Source organism: Candoia aspera, chromosome 10, assembly GCF_035149785.1.
Source record: "Candoia aspera isolate rCanAsp1 chromosome 10, rCanAsp1.hap2, whole genome shotgun sequence".
NCBI classification, from domain to species: Eukaryota; Metazoa; Chordata; class Lepidosauria; order Squamata; family Boidae; genus Candoia; species Candoia aspera.
The window spans coordinates 18,151,822-18,171,794 of record NC_086162.1 but is presented as its reverse complement, the minus strand read 5'-3'; the positions used below and the strand labels follow the sequence as shown (position 1 = coordinate 18,171,794).

General features: G+C 46.3%; 2 protein-coding genes across 6 annotated transcripts in view; one reads left to right on the top strand and one right to left on the bottom strand.

The window, feature by feature from the left end:
• Nucleotides 1-4,488, top strand: part of LOC134503543 (retroviral integration site protein Fli-1 homolog) — a 33,461-nt gene extending 28,973 nt beyond the window's left edge. For 3 of the 5 annotated variants that reach the window (XM_063312350.1, XM_063312347.1, XM_063312352.1), the window contains exons 7-9: nucleotides 419-478; nucleotides 1,709-1,759; nucleotides 2,776-4,488. In XM_063312350.1, the coding sequence (XP_063168420.1) occupies nucleotides 419-478; nucleotides 1,709-1,759; nucleotides 2,776-3,290 (626 nt within the window). In that variant the 3' untranslated portion in view covers nucleotides 3,291-4,488. The remainder of the gene's footprint in view (nucleotides 1-418; nucleotides 479-1,708; nucleotides 1,760-2,775) is intronic. The other 2 variants (XM_063312349.1, XM_063312351.1) reach the window with 2 other exon arrangements.
• A 3,601-nt stretch (nucleotides 4,489-8,089) lies between these two features.
• RBM42 (RNA binding motif protein 42) lies at nucleotides 8,090-18,645 on the bottom strand. The gene is made up of 10 exons (XM_063311994.1): nucleotides 18,439-18,645; nucleotides 16,545-16,698; nucleotides 15,353-15,440; nucleotides 13,591-13,656; nucleotides 13,329-13,489; nucleotides 11,550-11,690; nucleotides 11,141-11,347; nucleotides 10,207-10,327; nucleotides 9,395-9,589; nucleotides 8,090-8,506 (listed from the first exon to the last, which is right to left on the bottom strand). The coding sequence occupies exons 1-10, from the start codon at nucleotides 18,600-18,602 to the stop codon at nucleotides 8,394-8,396; spliced, it is 1,410 nt and encodes a 469-aa protein (XP_063168064.1). The 5' UTR covers nucleotides 18,603-18,645; the 3' UTR covers nucleotides 8,090-8,393.
• Nucleotides 18,646-19,973: the final 1,328 nt, after the last annotated feature.

Below are 19,973 nucleotides of genomic sequence, written 5' to 3'. Positions count from 1 at the left end.
AATTTTGGAACTTCTGGCCCATATTTGAGCCTGAACATGCAGGGGTTCCCTGAGGCCTGGAAAATATTTCAAGGGTTCCTTCAGGAGAAAGGCTTGAGAAAGGCTGCAGTAAACTGTGAAGAAGCATGTAGAATAAATGCTACTATACCATGGGGGTTCTATATTCATTCCAGAACTGGAATTTGCTTTGCAATTTGCCACTCAACACCCAGTTAATGAGGAACATGAATGCAAAAGTCTTAATGCATTCATGTCCTGCACATGGATTTCTCTGGCTCATCTGTAAGCTGCAGGTGGGTAGACTGGAGGGATCCTTGGTCTGATTTTTACAAGCACTGGATACAGTGACATCCCTGACTAAAGAAATGACATCTTAGCCACAACTTAGCTCTGCTTGTTTTCATCTTCCACCTTGAAGGTTCCCCACCACAGATCCAAACGGTGAGCCGCATCCCGGATTCAACACGCATTGCACCTGGTAGGCCTGCTGACCTCTGGAGCCATTTCCTCCACCATCTCATGCTTTCCTTTTGCTTTTCAAATCAGCCCGCATTCCTCCACCTTTAACAGCCACGTGATTCATAATGCTCAGCAAGTAATCGTGTGTCTTGCCGCACAGTGAACAATCTTCGCTTTGTGCTTTTTCAATCTCTTGTTATCTAACCAAAAAGAGCTTTCTCCTTTTTGCTTCTGAAGGATATGGTAGGTTTAAAACCGAATGGCAATTACAAAGTGGTGGTGGTTGTAATTATTTGTTCCTGTATAGCAGTATTTCTCAACCTTGGGAACTTTAAAATGTGTGGACTTCAACTCCCAGAATTCCCCAGCCAGCATGTTCAATTCCGGGAGTTGAGGTCCACACATCTTCAAGTTGCTAAGGTTGAGAAACGCTGCTGTAGACTGAAACAGCGCTCCTCCTAAAATCTCGCTGGAACTGGTCATCCTCAGCAGCTAACCTCAGCTAAGAAAATTAAAAATCTCAGAAAATCTGTTTTTCCCCCCTGTGATTCATTTCCAAAAGCCTTGTGCAGCAAGGCACCGGAATCCTTACTCTTTTTGGCTCAGTTTTCATTTCTGCAGCTGAGAAACTCGAGTCTGAAGGACAGAGAGGTCTGTGGCTGCAAAGAGAAGCCACAGCCAATCTATAGAGCTTCAGCCTTAAAGGGAGGGCTCTGTGCTTTTCCCAACTGCAGACTCCTGTCTTCCTGGTCGTTATTCAATGCACAGGCATCTTGCAAGGGGAAAAATTGGGAAGCTGGCCAGAGGAGCAAATTAGTTGCTTTGAAATTAGCTACCAGCTACCAGGGATGGGGGAAATGCACCAGCTCCTTGCGCTAATCAGGTGTTTGGGCTGTACCATTTCATGTGGGGAGGGGAAGGTGTTTGGGCTGCACCATTCACTCTGCAGCTGGGAGGGGGAAGGTTTGCATAGCTAATAACCTCTCCTCCCTGCACATAGAAAGCTAGCATGACATGGCTGCAGCCTAGCTTTCCACCCTTCAATGTATAGAGCCACATAAGGAAGACTTTAGTCACGTGAGTTGAAACTTGTCTGCAGGGTTATAGCCCAAATCAGAGGGATACCATAGCAACTAGGGCTAGGAGAGAGAAGAAACTGTGAGCTCTTCCCTGTAGGGGGGAAAAGATGGGGAGGGTATCCTTCCAATGCATCCAATTCTAGTCCCTCTGATTTCCTTCTATTTCTCAGTAGATCCCTATCAAGTCCTTGGGCCCACTAGCAGCCGCTTGGCAAACCCAGGTGAGTCCATCCATCTTTTATCTTGGGGTGGAGCAGCTAGTGCAAATCTACAGGACTAGAGCAAGGTTTCTCAGCCTTGGCAAGTTTAAGATGGGTGGACTTCAACTCCCATGCTGGCTGGGGAATTCTGGGAGTTGAAATCCACCCATCTTAAACTTGCCAAGGTTGAGAAACACTGGATTAGAGAGATGCCTTTTCTCAGCATGGAAAATCAGTCAAAAGAATAGGAGACTTCACCCATTGAATGTCTGCCTACCATCCTGCTGTTTAAGACTGGGTGGGGGAAGAGAAGATAGCAAATGGGTGCCTCCAGAGCCAATAACTCCGTCTGATTTTGTAAATCTGGCCTTTTCTATTGGGAAGCTCAAATGCGGGAAGATTTGGGGCAGGGGGGGATGCACCATGTGCATTACACAAAGGTTAAACAACACGGTGAGAGTCAGGTCTAGGACAGTGTTTCTCAACGTTGGCAACTGTAAGATTGTGGCTGGGGAATTCTGGGAGTTGAAGTCCACACATCTTAAAGTTGCCATGGTTGAGAAACACCAGTCTAGTAGCTAAAGCACAAGACTAGAAGCAGAGAGTTTTGAGTTCCAGTTCTGCCTTAGAATGACCGAACCAGTAATTTCCTGCCAGCCCTAGGAAGAAGGAGATGGCAAACCACTTCTGAAAACTGCGTGAACTTGTCCATGTAGGCGCCAGGAGTTAAGATGGACTGAAAGTCTTCCCCTGCTCACCCCCACCACCAAATCATGGTGCCCTTTGGATTTCCATTAGCACCATCCACTGCGTTGATGAGATTTGGAGTCTAGAGCACAGAGCACGACAAGTTGCCTGTCCCTGGACTTCAACACTCATGCTGGAATTTTCCATCCATCTCGGCCAACTGAGTTGCCAACAAGCACCCTGAGATCTCTCTGGCCCAGCAGGTGGTGGGTTGGAGTGAACGTGAGGTCCTCGGTCCTCCCGGGAACAAGGTGGGGCTGATGCTAAAGGAGCCGTTTCCTCCTCGGCAGGTAGTGGTCAGATCCAGCTGTGGCAATTTCTCCTGGAGCTGCTCTCGGACAGCAACAACGCCAGCTGTATCACCTGGGAGGGGACCAACGGCGAGTTCAAGATGACGGATCCCGACGAGGTGGCGCGGCGATGGGGCGAGCGCAAGAGTAAGCCCAACATGAACTACGACAAGCTGAGCCGGGCACTGCGCTACTACTATGACAAGAGCATCATGACCAAAGTGCATGGCAAGCGCTACGCCTACAAGTTCGACTTCCAGGGCATCAACCAGGCCCAGCAGGGGCAGCCGGGTGAGCCAGCCCTTTACAAGTACCACCACACGGAACTGCCTTATCTGCCCCCCTACCACCAGCAGAAGGTGGGCTTCGGCCTGGGCCATGGCACTCCAATGCCCGCCTCATCCTCGGGTTTCTTTGGGCCACCTGCCCCTTACTGGAATTCCACTGGGGGGAACCTCTATCAGAATCCCACAGTGTCCAGGCAGGCCAGCAACCACTTGGGCTCTTTCTTCTAATCTCCAGAAGGTCCTGGAGCTACCTGAACTTCTACCAGGAGGTCTCATTACACAAACATCCACCACACCCAGAACCTGGGATACAGGGAGCACCATCGTGAATGTATTCGTGGCCATCATGAATAAAGAGGGCAGGGGGGAGCAGCACCACTCCCCACCACCAGCGGGCACCCTTCTGCTGCGCTTCTGTCTGATCTTCTAATCCACCCCTGGACTTAGCTGGAAGACTTTACCAGCCCGATGCTGTGCTATCCCTGCCTGCGTTTTGCAGGGATAGACCGGGTCTCAGAATTATAGGGGACACAGATGTGTTGCCTCAGCTTGCTTGGACTCTTTAATTTCCCCCCACATCTAGTATTACATCATGTACTGTACATAGCGGAAGCGGGAGGGGTATGTTTCTTGGTATATGAAGTAGCGGCAAGGATGTGGGCCTCACTGCAGCCATGGCATTACGGTCATTTTGAGTCTTTTCAGAAGCGGGAGTGCCGGCCAGCCCAAACGCCGATCTTCGTTCGTGCTGCTGCTGTGAGCCATTTAGACACTTAAGGTGCAGCACTGGCAGGCTCTTGGACAGCTGCCGAAACCTGAAAAATGAGTCTTTTCTGAGTACAGTTTGAAGTTTTCTTTAGCCAGATTTATTGAAATGGACAGGAGGTAGCAAGGATTCCAGGAACTGTTCTCAGTTTAAAACTAGTATATCCCTATGTATGTTAGGAAGATCTTCTGGGGTTTTGTCTTCCTCTAAGCACCGGTGCTCTGGGGAGATGGTGGGTCTTTCAGGGATAATGGGGCAACTTGCCGTTGTTTGCATGATGGTCTTCTGAATCCTTTTCAGCCTGGAGACCAACTCTTACAAATTCTTTTTCAGATGAGGACCAAATACAACAGACCAGCTTTCCCAAACCTAGGGCCTTCCAGAGGTGTTGCCCTAAGGGGCCTATAATCCCCAGCTAGCTAGTTAAAAGGTTTATTCTCTTGGAATTATGGGAACTGCGGTTCAACACATCTCAATTAGCCCAGATTGGTGAAGATCAAAGTTTTTGGGGAAAGAAAGAGGGAAAAAGTAACCGTACATCAGTTTGCTTTTATAACTTTTCATGGGATGGCAATGGGGGTGAACTGTCTCTGAACTCTTTTCGCTTGTAACAAAGATGGCTCAGTGGAAGCACCGTAAGGTGATAAAGTACTAAAGAGGTAGAGTGGACTGAACATTGGAAGCAGCAAGAACAAGCATTGTTTTAGATGCTTCTCCCTGGAAAGAGCTACCTGCAACTCCAAAGCTAACAGTACTATTACTGTACTAGCTTTCTACTTGCAGGGACACCTCATCCTTATTATAATCTGCCACCTCCAGTCTGCAGTAGCATGGCACTCTTTCTGTGATCCTATGGGTATCAATTCAGATAGTCAGGAAGTGATGGTATAACAAGCTGTTGGGTGTATATAGACTAAAGGATCTCATTCAGTAGAGCAGCAGAACAATTCTACTGGAGTTGAAGTCCACGCATCTTAAAGTTGCCGAGGTTGAGAAACGCTGCTGTAGAGCAGAAGGGGAAGATCACCTCACACAGGCCAGACTGTCCTGGTGTGCCCCACTTCACTTAAAAGTGTCTCTACAATCATTAAACGGTGGAACCGAAAGGGACCTTAGAAGCCATCTAGACAACCCCATGCAGTGTAGGAATCTTGCGCCTGCAGCTCTCAAACCAGACACTGTCCCTCGAGAACCTCTAGTGAGAGCTCACCACTGCCCAAAACGGATTGCTCCACTACTAAATAGGTCTTACCATGATGTTTCTCTTAAAAACCCAACTTCCCTTTTTCCAGTTTTCAAAGAACCGTTTCCAGCTTTTAATACTGAAAACTCACCTGTTGAGATGTAGGACTGTTTTGCCTTTTGGTGAAAGGAATAGCTTCCATTTTGCAACATGGATACACATTCTTCTATGTGCATGAATCAGGATTTAAACGAACTAGTATTTATATCACTCCAAAGACATATTGACACCAGTCCAGGAGGGAGGACAGGGGAGAGAGCCGGTAGTTCAGCAGCCAAATACTTACTTCCTTTATACAACTCCTGTCAATCCATTTTCAGTATCAGAAATGAACACAGTAGCCAATCATTTTCAACATCTGAAGTACGGGGAGCCCCCTGTGCTGGCTGGATGGTGCCTGTAGCCCACAAAACGTCTGCAGCAGTTGAACTACCTTCCCCAGCACAGAGATTTTATACCGCTTATTCTTGTGAATAGGTTTCCAAAGCCACCACCCGACTCACTTCTGTTGTAGGACTCAATCGTTTTGTACTTGTCTTCTGTGTATTAAATAGTTGTGCTGTGGTTTAACTGATGAAGCTCTGTGGATTTGATGGGCAAGTCACAGGAACACATGGGGGGGGGGGAAAAAACCCACCCTTGAAGGAATGCTGGGAACACGGGCATCTGTAGGAGTGCAAGGACCAACACGTACGACATCGTCACACAAATGCCGCAACTGACGGACTTGTGCCGGATGTTAGGATACAAGTAGGTAACAGTGGACTTTTGTGATTGCCACACGCTTTTGGCATCATCAAGGTGTGCTGCAGACGCTGCTGGTGGGGAGCCTTAGGACGGACACTGTACTCCTCCAAGTGGTGCAATGATGGAAAAGAGACATAGCTCAGGGTTGGCTGACTGGGTTCCTAGTACTCTTAGTGAGCTTGGCATTTTTCTTGCATATGCTGCTGTTAATCCACTGAGGTTACTGAGAAAGGTAATGAAATGTCTGTAAAGAAAACGTCAAACTTGGAGAACTCCCAAACCCCAACAATTTTCCAAGTGCTTTCGTTCCTCTTCTCAGTGACCCTTTCACCTTGCTTGTATGGTTGACCACAGAGGCGGCTTTGCTGGCCAAAGATAAGGCAGCACTGGTCAATAAGGGAAAAAAAAAGGCATCCAATCCATTCCTGAGACTTTCAGATTTAACCTAGAGACGATTTCCCTAAAACTCCTTCACATTGTAGAAGTGGATAGGAAGGCCCCAGTGGTCATACAAGCCACTAGCCAGGCATCTTGGGAAGCCTTCCATGACCTGGTTAGGCAACATCTCAGTCTGTGTTTACATTGTACAGATATGAAAGTATTGTGGGCAATTTGCATTCAAGAAAGCTGACCTGACCCAAATTTTCACACTGAGGAATCTCCAAGTCTGTCTACAGACTGCTTGCTAAAAGGAGAGAGACACCACTTCTGGCTGCTGAGGTATGGGAAAAACCACCTTAGTTGGGGACTTGCAAAAATAAAGAACTGTATTCTGGTTTTGTTTATTAAAAAGTATGTGATCTAGGCTAGGCTAGGCTACCGCCTGTCTCGCTGGATCAGAGTATCTCCTGAAACGGTTTCACAATAATTTCTTTAAGGGTTAGCTAAGCCCAAAGAAAACTTCTGAGCCTTCTGTAATCTTTCAGCCCCTTCCGACTCCTGCTCACTTCTTTGTTTTGGTCAATGGAGGTTCATCTGCCTGAACAGCTGCTGCCTGCCCCCATACATCTCCTCCCCAGCTAGGGTCAAAGCTCCTGCCTTTCCAAGCTTCTCCCATCTGCTTCCTGCTCTTTGGCTGTTTTTCCTGTTTGCTCAGCCCCAGGATAATACAAACACCTCCTCTAAGACATGCAGAGCAGAGAGAGAAAGAACAATGTAGCAGACACAGCGGGGGGAGGCTACTTCCCTTCTGATCCCCACCCTCTTAAAAAGTACCCCTTCCCACTGAAAGCCACAAATATTTTCAATGGTGTTCCATTTCACTGAGAGGTGCAGACCAAATGGACAAGTCTGTATTCAACTGAATGCTAATTAATGCTTCCTGTCCCCAAGCTCAACGTGTCTCTAGGGAGGTGGAGAAGGACCGCAGTCATTTTGGCACCCGTTTCAGCCAAACCTTTGCCCAGCCCTCAATTCTTTTAACTGGAGATGCCAAGCAAAGGAAGTGCAAAGAGTCAACAACACAGTTAACATCTGACAGCTGGAAAACTAGGGGCTACAGAACCTATGGAATTTTTCAACATTCCCTAACTAATAGGAGTAGAATGCACACTGGTCAAAGCTACAAGCACACCACATCCCTGCCACTTTCATACAATTCACTGAGCCACCAGACAGTTTGTCCGATTCTGCATTAGCGTGTTCTGTGAAACCAGTAATTGTGCTTTAATGCGAGGTGTGAAATAGGTCCCAGGATGAACTTATCAGGAAGAATGGCCTTTGTACAATCTGACCAAGTTGAATATTCCAAGGGTCTTTATGAAACAATTCAGCATGGCAGATAACCAATATACTAACACATAACAAGTAAGGGTATGGAAAAGATTCCATCACAGGATAGGGTCTGACTATTCCAGAAGAAGCCACGCTAAATGTCCTGGAAGGGAGGCAACTTCAACAATACTTGGAATAGGCCTATGTTGAAGTCAACCCAATTCCAAACAGAGCTTTGGGACATTCCAGAAAATAACGTTTTGCGAACGTCTAGAATCAAATAGGAAAGCCGTGCTGGGTCCTCTTTGGTCCAGCACCCTTTGTCCTACAGTGGATGACCAGATTGCTCTGGTCAGCCTACAAGCAGGACTGCAAAGACCACCAAACTCTTTCCCTTGTCTTCTCCAGCAACTGACTGTCTCTGGATTTACAAAATTTATACGCAGATTTTTACCACCCCATCCCTCCAAAAAGCAAAATAGCTACAAGAAGACAAGATGCTTTAGGTAGAGGGAAGATGACCATCAGAAAAATGAGGAGAGGAGACAGAGTTTGAAAAAACAAAAGCATAAATGTATTGACTCAGCACACTTCTGCCTGTATTTCCCTCCAAAATACACCCAGAAAACTACAAGTTGTGGTTCCTTACTATCAAACCTGGAAAGCCAGAGTTAGTCTGGGGAATGGGTGCAAGCAAGCAACACCTCCATGCACATGAGCCTCAGGCTGGGTGGCTGTTGCCATTCCAAAGCACCTCTCCCGCTGCCCGAGTTCTCAGTCTGCATCTTCCCCGGCAGGCCCAGAGCTTGGATCCTTGGCTTAGGCTGGTGGTTGAAACACAGCTGCGGTGACCTTCCTCCCGTTACCTGAGGCCCAGCTTTTTCTTCTCTTTCTGTTTCTTGCGCACAATGTCAATGTTGCGGTCCTTCCACATGCTCTTGCGCAGTTTAATGGGCCGGCTGCCCACGTACTTTCCTGCCGCAGAGAAACATGAAACGGTGAGAGAGCGGGGAAGCTGAATAAAACTCTGGCTTGCTGAGGCCAGGTCACTAAGCCAACCGCCTGAGTGCTCTGCCATCCTGTGATGGAAGTACCGCTAATATCTAAGGACAGCTGGGGAGGAGGGAAACTGAAGTCCACAACCACCTGGAGGACATCAGAGTGGAGCAGGCAAACGAAGTTTGTCTGCATAAACAGAGCCCCCTTAGATTAGCTGAGTTCACATATTATACCCAAGCAATCATGTGACTTATTTTATTTGGGGGCACCTGTCACATTATCCAACTCAGGGTTTCTCAACCTTGGCAACTTTAAGCCGTGTGGACTTCAACTCCCAGAATTCTGGGAGTTGAAGTCCACACGGCTTAAAGTTGCCAAGGTTGAGAAACATTCTCCTAGCTACTGAGGTTGGAAACTATAATTAATGGCTTAGTGACCACTTGGGCTATAGTTGGTGCATTCCATCAATCAGAGTTAAACAAGCTTAGCTTACTCTTATGTAGAGACCACAGCATTAAAGGACAATTGTAATGTGGGAACCGAGTGTAATTCCCTAAATGGAACATGTGCAACTCAGCATGTTTTTTTTTAAGCAGACTTTGTATTGAGCTATACCCCAGATCAGGAGTTCCTAAATCTTGGTTGGACTTAGTAGCCAGTTGATGTTTTGGGTTTCTTGCCCTTCCATGAAAGAAAAGGGAACGTCTCTGTGTCAAGACAGGACTCTTCCATCACTGGTTACTTCATTTTTAGCTGGAGGTTGAATCTGCTTCCCCACCTCAATGGGACTTGAGAAGAATATTGTCTTTGGATGAGATGGGCAACTCCATCACTGCCACCAACAAACGGAGACCTCACACTCACCATTCATCTCTCGCATGGCGCGGACATAATCATTTGGGTCCTTGAAGCTGACAAAGCCATAGCCTTTGGTTTTGCCAGTGCGCTTGTCCCGGATGACTTTGGCCTTCAGGAAAGATGGATAGCGGCTGAAGGCACGGGCCAGGATGTCATCGTTCACCTCATTGCCCAAGTCCCCACAGAAAATCCGGAAATCATCTAGGAAGGAAGGATAACTAAGGATCCTTGCCTAGTCCTCCAGACAACAGAGAACCTTCAATAAGCATACAGAAAAGGTGAGATGAATCGGAATTTCAAGAAACTCCTTTTTACAGCTTTTCATGGCTCTTGCTTCTCCAACAAAGAAATTATTATATTTCTTTTCCTGAAAGTTTGGGGTAGTGGTTAAGGCATCAGGCTAGAAACTGGGAGGCCATGAGTTCTAGTCCCGCCTGAGGCACAAAGCCAATTGGGTGACTTTGGGCCAGTCACTCTCTTTCAGCCCTAGGAAGGAGGCAATGGCAAACCACTTCCGAAAAACCGTGCCAAGAAAACTGCAGGGACTTGTCAACACTGACTTGGAGGCACCAAAAGAAAAAGAAAAAACCTCAAAGAGCATGATTTATTCAAGACTCAAAAATTCTGATTTGGTTTTATGCATAGGCTAGGTCATGCTGGGCGGGATTGAAGATGTTTACAAATCAATACATTTGAAAAGCACCAGTTTAGGGAAGGGATGTTGATGCCAATGCTGGACTTGAGGAAAAACCATGGCCTCCACACCCACCGGCATCTTCCACTGTCTACCCAGTGGCCCACTCTAGTTAGATGCTCACCAGGGTCCCATTCAAGAAGGCTGGGGTCCTCCCAGCAGGTCCCAGCAGCGGTACGAATGCAACGCTTCAACTTCTCCTGCTTTGTCTTCTTCTTGTCCTCAGGAGTGCTCTCCATGACCGGCTAGGGGGCAGAGAGGAACAGGTCAATAAGTTAACTCACACTGAAGAATGCATCTGAAACTGAAGACTGTCCTTGGCCCAGCAGGCTGGAGAATGATCATCACATGGGAGGAAAAAAAAGCCACACCTTTCCCACCACTTCTTTTCTCACAAAGCCCCTATCTATCTCAGGCCATTCACTACAATTCCTAGGCCCAGGCTCGTTCACACGATACAGTGACAACTGATGGAATGTAGCGTGTGTCAATGGCATCTGGGGAAAAAACATGTGACCTTCACACCCTGTTCGCTGGTATCTCTCTAGCCAGTCTAAGGCACAGGGTGCCAGACCAGGAGGAGGCTTCTCATGGCCAGCAAGGTCCTTACGTCCTCATAGATCACCTGTTCCTGCAGCCTACTGATAAGCGTATGTGCTGGGAGCCATTCAGTTTAACCACTAGGGCTTCAACTGGCCCTTGGCTTTTGATACCAGTGAGGTTCACTCCTATTTTTATTTATTTCTATTTATTTACAAAAATTCAAAAAAGGGGAGGGAGGGAGAAGAAGAAAAAAGAACTAAAGAACTAAAGTTAAGAAATATAATGACTGGGGAATTCTGGGAGTTGAAGTCTACACATCTTAAAGTGGCTGAGGTTGAGAAACGCTGCTCTAAACGATGTGTGAAGCTGGTCCGTATCTTTTATCCCTCCCCGCTGCCCCCATCCCAGTCATACTTAGCTCTCAGCAACTCTGAAGAAAAGCATACAAATGAGACAACTACTTCCATGAGGAAACCACTCGCTGCCTCTGCAAAGAAATGACCACTGATTATTACCTCCACAGGAACAAATCCAGCATCAGCCCCCCGGGGGCGCTTCCCTCGCACAGGGGCCAGGTCATGCCCACGCAGTGACGGCAGCCCCCGGGGGTCCACGACCGGGAGCAGGTCTGCTTCTGGCATGCTGGGGCCTATTACTGGCTCCTCGATCCCTACCGGCTCTTTTTCCTCCACCACGGGCAGCAGAGGCTCTCGATGTTCCTCCTGCAGGAGCAGAGTGAAGGTGCCAGTGAGGCTCGGCAGCCGATCAGTACTTACTGGGGACGAGCTTTTGACTTGATCCTCCAAGGAAGCTCAGTGGAGCGGTTCAAAGCCATTTCCCTCCCTGGGGGCGAAGAAGAGGTGGGAAAGGGTTAAGGGGCACGAGTGCAAATCCTACCAGATGGTCTTCGCCACACTCACTAACCTCTTGTTTTTTCACTGGTGGGGAAGAATATACTGTAGGAGCCGCCTGGATGACGGTGGGGTTGACTTTTGGGGGGGTCACCACCGGCCGGGGAACAGGCACCAGTGGAGCCAAAGGGCCGACAGGGATCCCGGGCCCCACCTGGTCGGGAAGGAACAGAACACGGTCGCGACACACTTCACGAACTCCCGTTTTAAAAACGGTTCGCTGCTTTTTGAAACGTAACAGAAAAGAAAAACAATAACTGGGTATAATAATACACAGGGCAAAGAACAAAAACAGGAAGATAATTAAATTGCAGAGGGAAATTTTTTTTCAGTTAAAAAAGAACAAAATTAGTACATTTAAGGAGTTAAACCGTTAAAAATGCAGTTGTATTCAAGTCTTAAACAGTTCCTTGACCACATGGAATTATACTGATGAAATTTCCTACAGCATCAGTACAAAAAAACCAATTCGTATGTAGATAGTATAAAAGTGCCTCACATCAAGAATGTTCAGTGAGGTACAACAGAATCTATCCAACAGAGTAAAACAGTCTTCTTAGCTGCTATAAACACACAGTAAGTCAGTTCTTTGCGTTCCAACAGTATCCAATTTGGAACATAATTCAATGTCACATTTCTATCCTTACTGTTTTTCCAAGCACCATGTTTTGAAAACTCAGTGCTGTTTCCTCACTCTGTAACATGCCGTATCTCCATCCATCTCTTGAGCCCTAGATAGGTTCATACACCACACTAAACCCCGCCTTGCTTAATCACAGTTTGCTAAAGAAACACTAAGCCATTAACCATGGTTTATAAACTACCATGGCTGGTTCCCTACAACATGCTAAGCTTCCCTAACATTCTAGTTTGGCGCGAAGTGTGAACTCAGAATCAAATCAAAGCCGGACATGCTCCACAAAGATTTCTCCCTGGAAAGACTTCTGGCAGTTCAACGGGAAAACAAGTTTCTTTACAAGGAGTATGGCGTGGAACAAACTGCAATATATATTCCCCGGACATTCATATAATTCCTTTGAATTAATCTGGCTACACTACTGGAAAACAGAAAAACTATGTTCTGCCAAGAGCTGGGAAGCTGCCAGCAATGCCAGAGGGAAACCAGACACAACTGGAGCCGAGTGCTTTCAGGACGAACGTGCTGAAGTGCTACAGCCTGTCATTCTTTCGTTTGGTTTTTAAAGACCCAGCTAGGCCTAAGAGCATGAGGAGTTAAGCAACTCTTTATTTCACTTAATTCATTTAATTGTTGTGCCTAAGGCCATAGGCCAGGGTTTCTCAACCGGGGCAACTTTAAGCCGTGTGGACTTCAACTCCCAGAATTCCCCAGCCAGCATGGCTGGCTAGGGAATTCTGGGAGTTGAAGTCCACACGGCTTAAAGTTGCCCCGGTTGAGAAACACCGCTGTAGACTGTGAAAATTACAAAAAGTACCACTGAGTAGCAGCACCCATGCCAACGAATACTATAGGAGGAGACTCTCCTGTGGTGGAGTCCAGCCTCGGGAGCTCCAGAACTCAGCCCCCTCCAGTCAACTACACCAGTGAACACATCTGCAGCTCCGTTGCAAAACTGCTGTGTCAGTCTGTGACCATCCACAGAGAGTTTGAAAAAAGGACTGACCTGCACCGGTACATCTATTGCTTTTTTGGTTTATACCAGCAAACTGAAACTCACCCCCTTCATGTAATTTTAAGCCTACTCATAGCTGCTCTCAAAACACCGCATAGCTTGTGCTACCCTTCCCTGCTCTGAAAGAGAAAGGCACTTACAGGGGGACCAGGTCGCATTGGCCCTATGCCCCCAAGGGGCGGGCCAGGTGCTCTCTGCATTGGTGGGCCCATAAGTATCGGGGGCCCTTGAGGGCCTGGCATTGGGGGCCCTACCATGGGCTGGTGATGCGGCGGGCGCATTGCCATGGGCCGGGGACCACCTAAAAAAAAAAAAAAGACAGCAATAACCAGGTGTCAAATTAGAGCCCCTGCACCAGGCTCTCTCCATCCACTGGGCTCAAAAAGTAACAGGAAAGCTCACCTGCCCGCTGCAGGACGTGAGGCACAAAGGTCGGCCGGAGAATTGGAGGACGCTGTGGGGGAACAGCTGGAAGAAAAGAGATGCTTTAAACCAGGGTTTCTCAACCAGGGTTCCGCGGCACCCTCGGGTTCCGCCAGAGGTCCTGAGGGGTTCCCTGAGAGATCACAATTTATTTAAAAAACTATTTCAAATTTGGGCCACTTCACATTAAAGAGATAAGCTTCATTCCTTATTTTCAGTTTAAGAACACTGTTAATACAGATATCCAGGCCTACCCATGAAACGAATATAATAATTTTGTAACTTCTGGTCTCAAATATGAGCCTGAACGTGCAGGGGTTCCCCGAGGCCCAAAAAATATTTGAAGGGTTCCTCCAGGGTCAGAAGGTTGAGAAAGGCTGCTTTAAAAGCTCTTGGAATATCCTGTCCCGAGTGGCGAATGGTTTTTAGCCTAGAAGCAATTTTCTTAGCCTGCTGGAGGACTGGAAGACTCAAGTCTTCCTGCAGACAACTGCGATCCTGTATTGGGAACAAGAACAGGGTTGCCCAGCTCTCATACCTGCTTGGTTCTTAAAGGAGGTGCAGAGGAGAAGTAGTGGGGCCTGTCCCTCCTCCACCAGCCTGATCATTTCCTTGCAGCCATTTACTTCTTTCTTTTTGCTACCACATTACCACAAATCAAAAGTTGCTGTAGAATGTATGTACAAGGAAGCTGTCGGGCAGGTTAGAAGAAAAGCTAAATTCCTGGAGTAGAAAATGGCGAACTTGTGCTACAAAGTTTACCTCACAGAGACACTATTTTGGCACTAAAGAGACACACTTTTGCATCCACTCAAGTCTGCTCCCAGGCTCAATTCGTAATGCTGCTTATTACCTTTAAACCCCAACACTGATCTTCCCCAACCCAAGTTTCTACCAATATGCTGGAGTGCAATATTCAGATTCCCAGCTCACAAAACCAAAATGGCTGAGATTATGGAAACTGTAGTCCAACAGACTCGTACCTAGTCAAGGAAAACTGTCAGAAATGACTTGGGACCAGGAGGCTTAAAAGAGGTTCATCCTTCCAACAGCTGGATCAGCTGAAGAGGCCCATGAGACATGTTCCACCTCAGTTGCAACTGTTGAGAACAGAAGCATCTCTGCTTCATTCCAAATACTGTAGAACTGTAGAACCCTGCCTTTATCCTGACCCACATTATTAAACCAGATGAAATCTATTTGTTTCAGCAGCTACACAGCACAGGGTATTCCTGAACATTACTGTTCCCAGCTCTTAGTTTGACTTATCCAGCCTGATTCTTCTTTTTCCTTTTTGGGCTTCCTTAAATCTATTGCTAGAGTCCCTCTTTTGGGGGAGATGGGCGGTAATTAAATTTGAATAATAAAATAAAAAAAAAAATAAAAAAAAAATAAAAAAAATATTCCAAGAACTAAAATCAGGGTTTCTCAAACGTAATGAACAAGATTGCTTAAACTGGAGTGAGGAACCTGTGCCTTTGTGGAATCTGTCTTCCGTTCAGCCCCTGATGGCTTGGCCAATGGTCAAGGATGATAAGGATCCTGTCCAACACCCAGAGAACGACACCTTCCATAAACAGGTCGTCTTCTGCGACAGCACCTGCTTCACTTCTATCATCCCTAGGGTGGTTCTCTTCTTTCAGGGAGAATAAATGGATAATAAAATTTCAAAGGCACTGGTGAAGTCAGTGTGGGGACAGGAAGATGATTGCTCAGCCAAATGCTCTGGAACCAGCCCTACCTGGGCCCACAAACGGCACTGGAGGAGCCACAATAGGTGCAACCACCGTGGCAGCTGCTGCTGCTCGGGCTTCCAAACTCTGCTGGACCTGGAGGGCATGAAGATAACAAAGTGAAAGGGCTGATGGTAGCAACGGAAGATGAGTAGTCGTGTACAGAAGTTGCATTTTTATCCTTTTTATGTTTATCATCCCCATTCTTGCATCTAGTCCAAAATCCTGGGTACTCTTCAAATACCTCTGAGAATCAAATAAGGCAGAAGGACTTTTCTACTTTTGTTTGTCAACAATTAGTATTTCACAGTGTTTCATGAGTCCTGCCACTGACTCCGAAAGGAGCTTACGGTCACCATGATGCTTAGTCATTGTTAAGCTTGTTCTCCAGAAACAAATCTAAACGCCTTTCAATGGACCCTTACAATTTATCCAGCTGCAAAAAGCTGGACGGATGTCAGCACATTGGCAGCAATGGCATTTGTTCCTATAAAACGCACACACACACGCACGCACGCTAAAGGGGTTTAATCGCCACTCACAGAATCAAAAAGAAAAAAAGCATTCCAAAAAGCATTGCTGAAAAATAGGTAGTTTTAAGCAATGTTCCTGAAAGTCAGTTGATGGATTTCCCTAAAGAGGAAATTGCAGAGGACAGGGGCATCTATTAGTTCTTTATAAATATTATACCAATTTCCTATTGACTTAAGAATCGGAACTGATTAAATTATCTCTCCAGACTCATGCAGAATTCCCAGTCAGTACACAAACAGCACTAGATTGGGTACATTTAGACAGTTGTGACCAAAGCACACAAAGATGAGGGAAACAAATAGTTAATACAGACTTTCTGCTTGTTCCGCACTACATCACACATCCGCCTTGCATCTAACACCGTGTTGGGCAGAACAGGAAAAGTGATCTCTTTTCCAGCAGCCTACGAGCAAGACCCAGGGTGAGCGAAAACCAAGGAATCTCTTAGCATCAGCTGACGCTCTACTGCCCATATTTCTAGCAAACAAACAAAAATTATCTGGTGATGTACAACAAAAAGCCTGCTTGAAAAATGAGGTCTGGAACCCAGACCTATACAGCTTGTCCTTCCAATGACAAAGCCAATCTACCACCGATTTTAAGTATTCCGCTGAAAACATTCAAGCATCCTGGATTACAAAGAATATGATTAAGCGTATGGCTCACCTGCTGATAAGTGTTGGTAGCAATAATGGGTCGGATGACAGGAACAGGGGGCACTGCGGACACTGCTGGGACCGCTAGGGCAACTGGGACAGCTTCCACCACTGGGGCAACAGGAGGCAGAGAGACAGGCGCTCCAAGCACTTCCTGCTCAAACCTGGAAGTAACCATCAGTTTACGTTATATTATTACACTTTTGAACGCTCCAACGCTTCACTTCCATCCCAACAGCAATTAGTATCAGTTGCTTGGCTCTATTTTCTGATTAGATTTAAATTCCTTTCCTGAAGGCTATATATATTGCTTCATGCCAGGAATGGAATGTGGAGAACAAGAGTGCAGAGTACTATTCACCTACACTACCGACATTTTGAGCCTTTATCTAAACAGGGAAAAGTTGGGATAACTACTCAAACAGCTTATCCAAGCTGTTGTAGATTCCCAGCTCAGTTTCCTAGGGTGCTCAACTGTCTTTTCTCCAAGCTCCAAAACATTCCTACAGACAAAAAATATATCCTCAATTTTTCACTTTTCCCCTAAGTCAAAGAGCACAGTGAAAAAATGGGACTAAAATCAAATATAAAGAAGACCAAACTACAGGTAGTCCTCAGTTAACAACCACAATTGGGACCAGAATTTCAGTTGCTAAGTGAAGCAGTCATTAAGTGAATCCGACCCAATTTTACGACCTTTTTTGCAGTGGCTGTTAAGTGAATCACCATGGGCATTACGTAAACCACATGGTTGTTAAGCAAAGCATGCAGTCCCCATTGATTTTGCTTGCCAGAAGCCAACCAGGAAGGTCAAAAATGGCAATCATGTGACCAAGGGACACTGCAATGGTTATAAATGCGAACTGGTTGCCAAGTGCCAAACTGTGGTCATGTGACTGCAGGGGACACTGCGACAGTTGTTAAGTGCAAGGATCGGTCGCAAGTTGGGTTTTCCAGCACCGCCCTAAGTCCAAGCTTTCACTAAATGAATGGTTGTTAAGTGAGGACTACCTGTAATGACAACAGGTAGAATAACCAGCCTTAGAATTGGCAATGAAGATATTGAAGTGGTGGAGAGCTTCTGCCTTTTAGGATCAACCATCAATATTAAAAGAACATGCAGTCAAGAAATACGCTGCAGACCAGCACTTGGTGGAGCAGCCATGAAGATCTTGAAAAAGATATTCAGATGTTGTCATGTGTTTATACTTTCAAAGATCAGAATCATGCAAGCCATGGTATTCCCTGTGACACTCTATGGAAGCAGGAGAGGAAGATTCTTGACCATGGACAGCAAAGAAAGCAAACCAATGGATCATTCAACAAATTAACCCAGGCCCAAATTATCCAACTTCGGACATATTATGCAAAGAGCCAGCTCTCTGGAAAAGGCTCTAATAATGGGAAAGGTGGAAGGAAAGAGAAGAGGATGATCACCAGCCACGTGGATGGACTCAGCTACAGCGGGGATGGCAGAGCATTGTTGGAAGACCTGAAAGACCAGGTTAGGGATAGATCATCACGGAGAAAAATCTATCTAAGTGGCCGCTAGTTGAAAACGGCCTGATGGCACATAATCAATCAAACCAAAAGGTATTGAGACTACAGTTCCCAAAATTCCCACCAGGCTGGAAATTGTCGTTCCGACATATCCGGGGACGATCCATTCGGGAAATGTGTTTTACTCTTCACTTGTCCTCCACGGGGGGAGGGGGGTTATTGGTGGGGCTATAGATCCTATAAGCCCGGGCAGTGCAGCGGAGAGTTGGGGATTATGGGAGTGCACGTACACGAAGTCACCCGGAGGGTCGAGTTCAATTTAAAGGAGGCTTTGCCCAAGCCCCCGGAATACACCAGGGGGGGCTTCTCCGGAGCCCCACTTAAGCCCGCTCTCCTCTACTCACAGGGCCATCTCGGCTTCCATTTCCTTCAGTCTCTCCTCCCCGCTTTTCGCGCCTCCCGCCGCCACCACTGCTCCTTGCCCAGAAGCCCCTCCCGGCACCCCGGGAGGACCTCCTGGCGGCGGCGGCGGCGGCGGCGGCGGCGGCGGAATCACAGCAGCCGCCATGGCTCAAGTTCTTCAGTCCGTCCCGGTTACTCGGACAGCCACAAACTGCGACTTCCCCTTCTTTCCGGCGCACACCTAAGAGGTCACTGCAACTTCCGGAGCTTCTTCCGTTTTCTAGGGGTAGACCAACCAAGCCTTTCCGAGAGGGTATTTCCGGTACAGAAAGAAAGCCTCTTCAAGACTCTATGATCTGGATGGTCTGTCAGCACCTGAAAGGCTCCAGACTTGGCGTGAATGAATCTGAGTGTCGTTACTTCCCGGTTCCGTGTTCTGGGTCAACGCGCACAAAAGCTGTTAATTTAACTGTCTTGGATCGCCTAATATAAGCACTTGCTTCCTTTCCTTTTTGTTGGCATACTTTAAAAGACTCCTTTGCCTACAAAACCGATCCGACAAGATTGCCTTCAACGGAAAGGGGTGATCCTGCCGGAGCCAGCGAATAATTGCAAGCCAAATTCGGTTTTATACTAGGAACAAAACTGATGTATTATCACTAGTCGGCGACTGTAACTTTTGTAGTATTATAGCATAATCCTAATGTCAGAAATGTGCGATTTATCCTTTTGGAAAAGGCAGCATTTTCTACTAATCAAAGGATACTGCAATATGTTACTATGGAGATTTTGTGGTATTTTACAATGTTTTGTTCTGATTATATTCTAGTATTTATTAGTAAACAAATGACCATTGATAAGTATAAAATGTAAGGTAGATTTCTTTCTTAGTTTTTATTTGTAGTTTGGGATTTTTTTTAAGTTTGAAGATTTTGTTAACTGTGTATGTTAAGAATATTAAGTAAAAATATTTCTTAAAAAATAATCCTAAGTATACTTATTCAAAAATCTGACTTGATTCAAAAGCATTTTCTTCCATAGGCATCTGATGTCAAACTGATTACATATGGATCATGGCTTCATTGCATAAGTTATGTGACTGTATAATATGCATCAGTGACATCATGACATCTGATGCAAATATGTCAATGATATCATTTGCATAGTGACATCACAATACACATGCCACTGATTCCCCTGTAGATGCCTTCTTTAAGAATATGCAGAAAATAAACCCACAATGCAGGACACAGCACCCAAATATCACTTCCCCTAGGAAGATATACAGGTGTGAGAGTATTCTCACTCAGCTGGGTTTAAACCCTGCAGACTCTCCCCTCCATAAAACAGAGACTAAGCCGTTAGCTAAGCCTGCAGAACACATTAGCCTGCAAAGAAATACATAAGGACCTAGCACAATGTGTGATCCCATCTGATATCTGATGCCCTTTTCAAGATCAGATCTTTGCCTGTTCATGGCTGCCTATGATAAGCAAAGATGACGTTAAGAGGGCAATTCAAATATGCTGAAACCAAG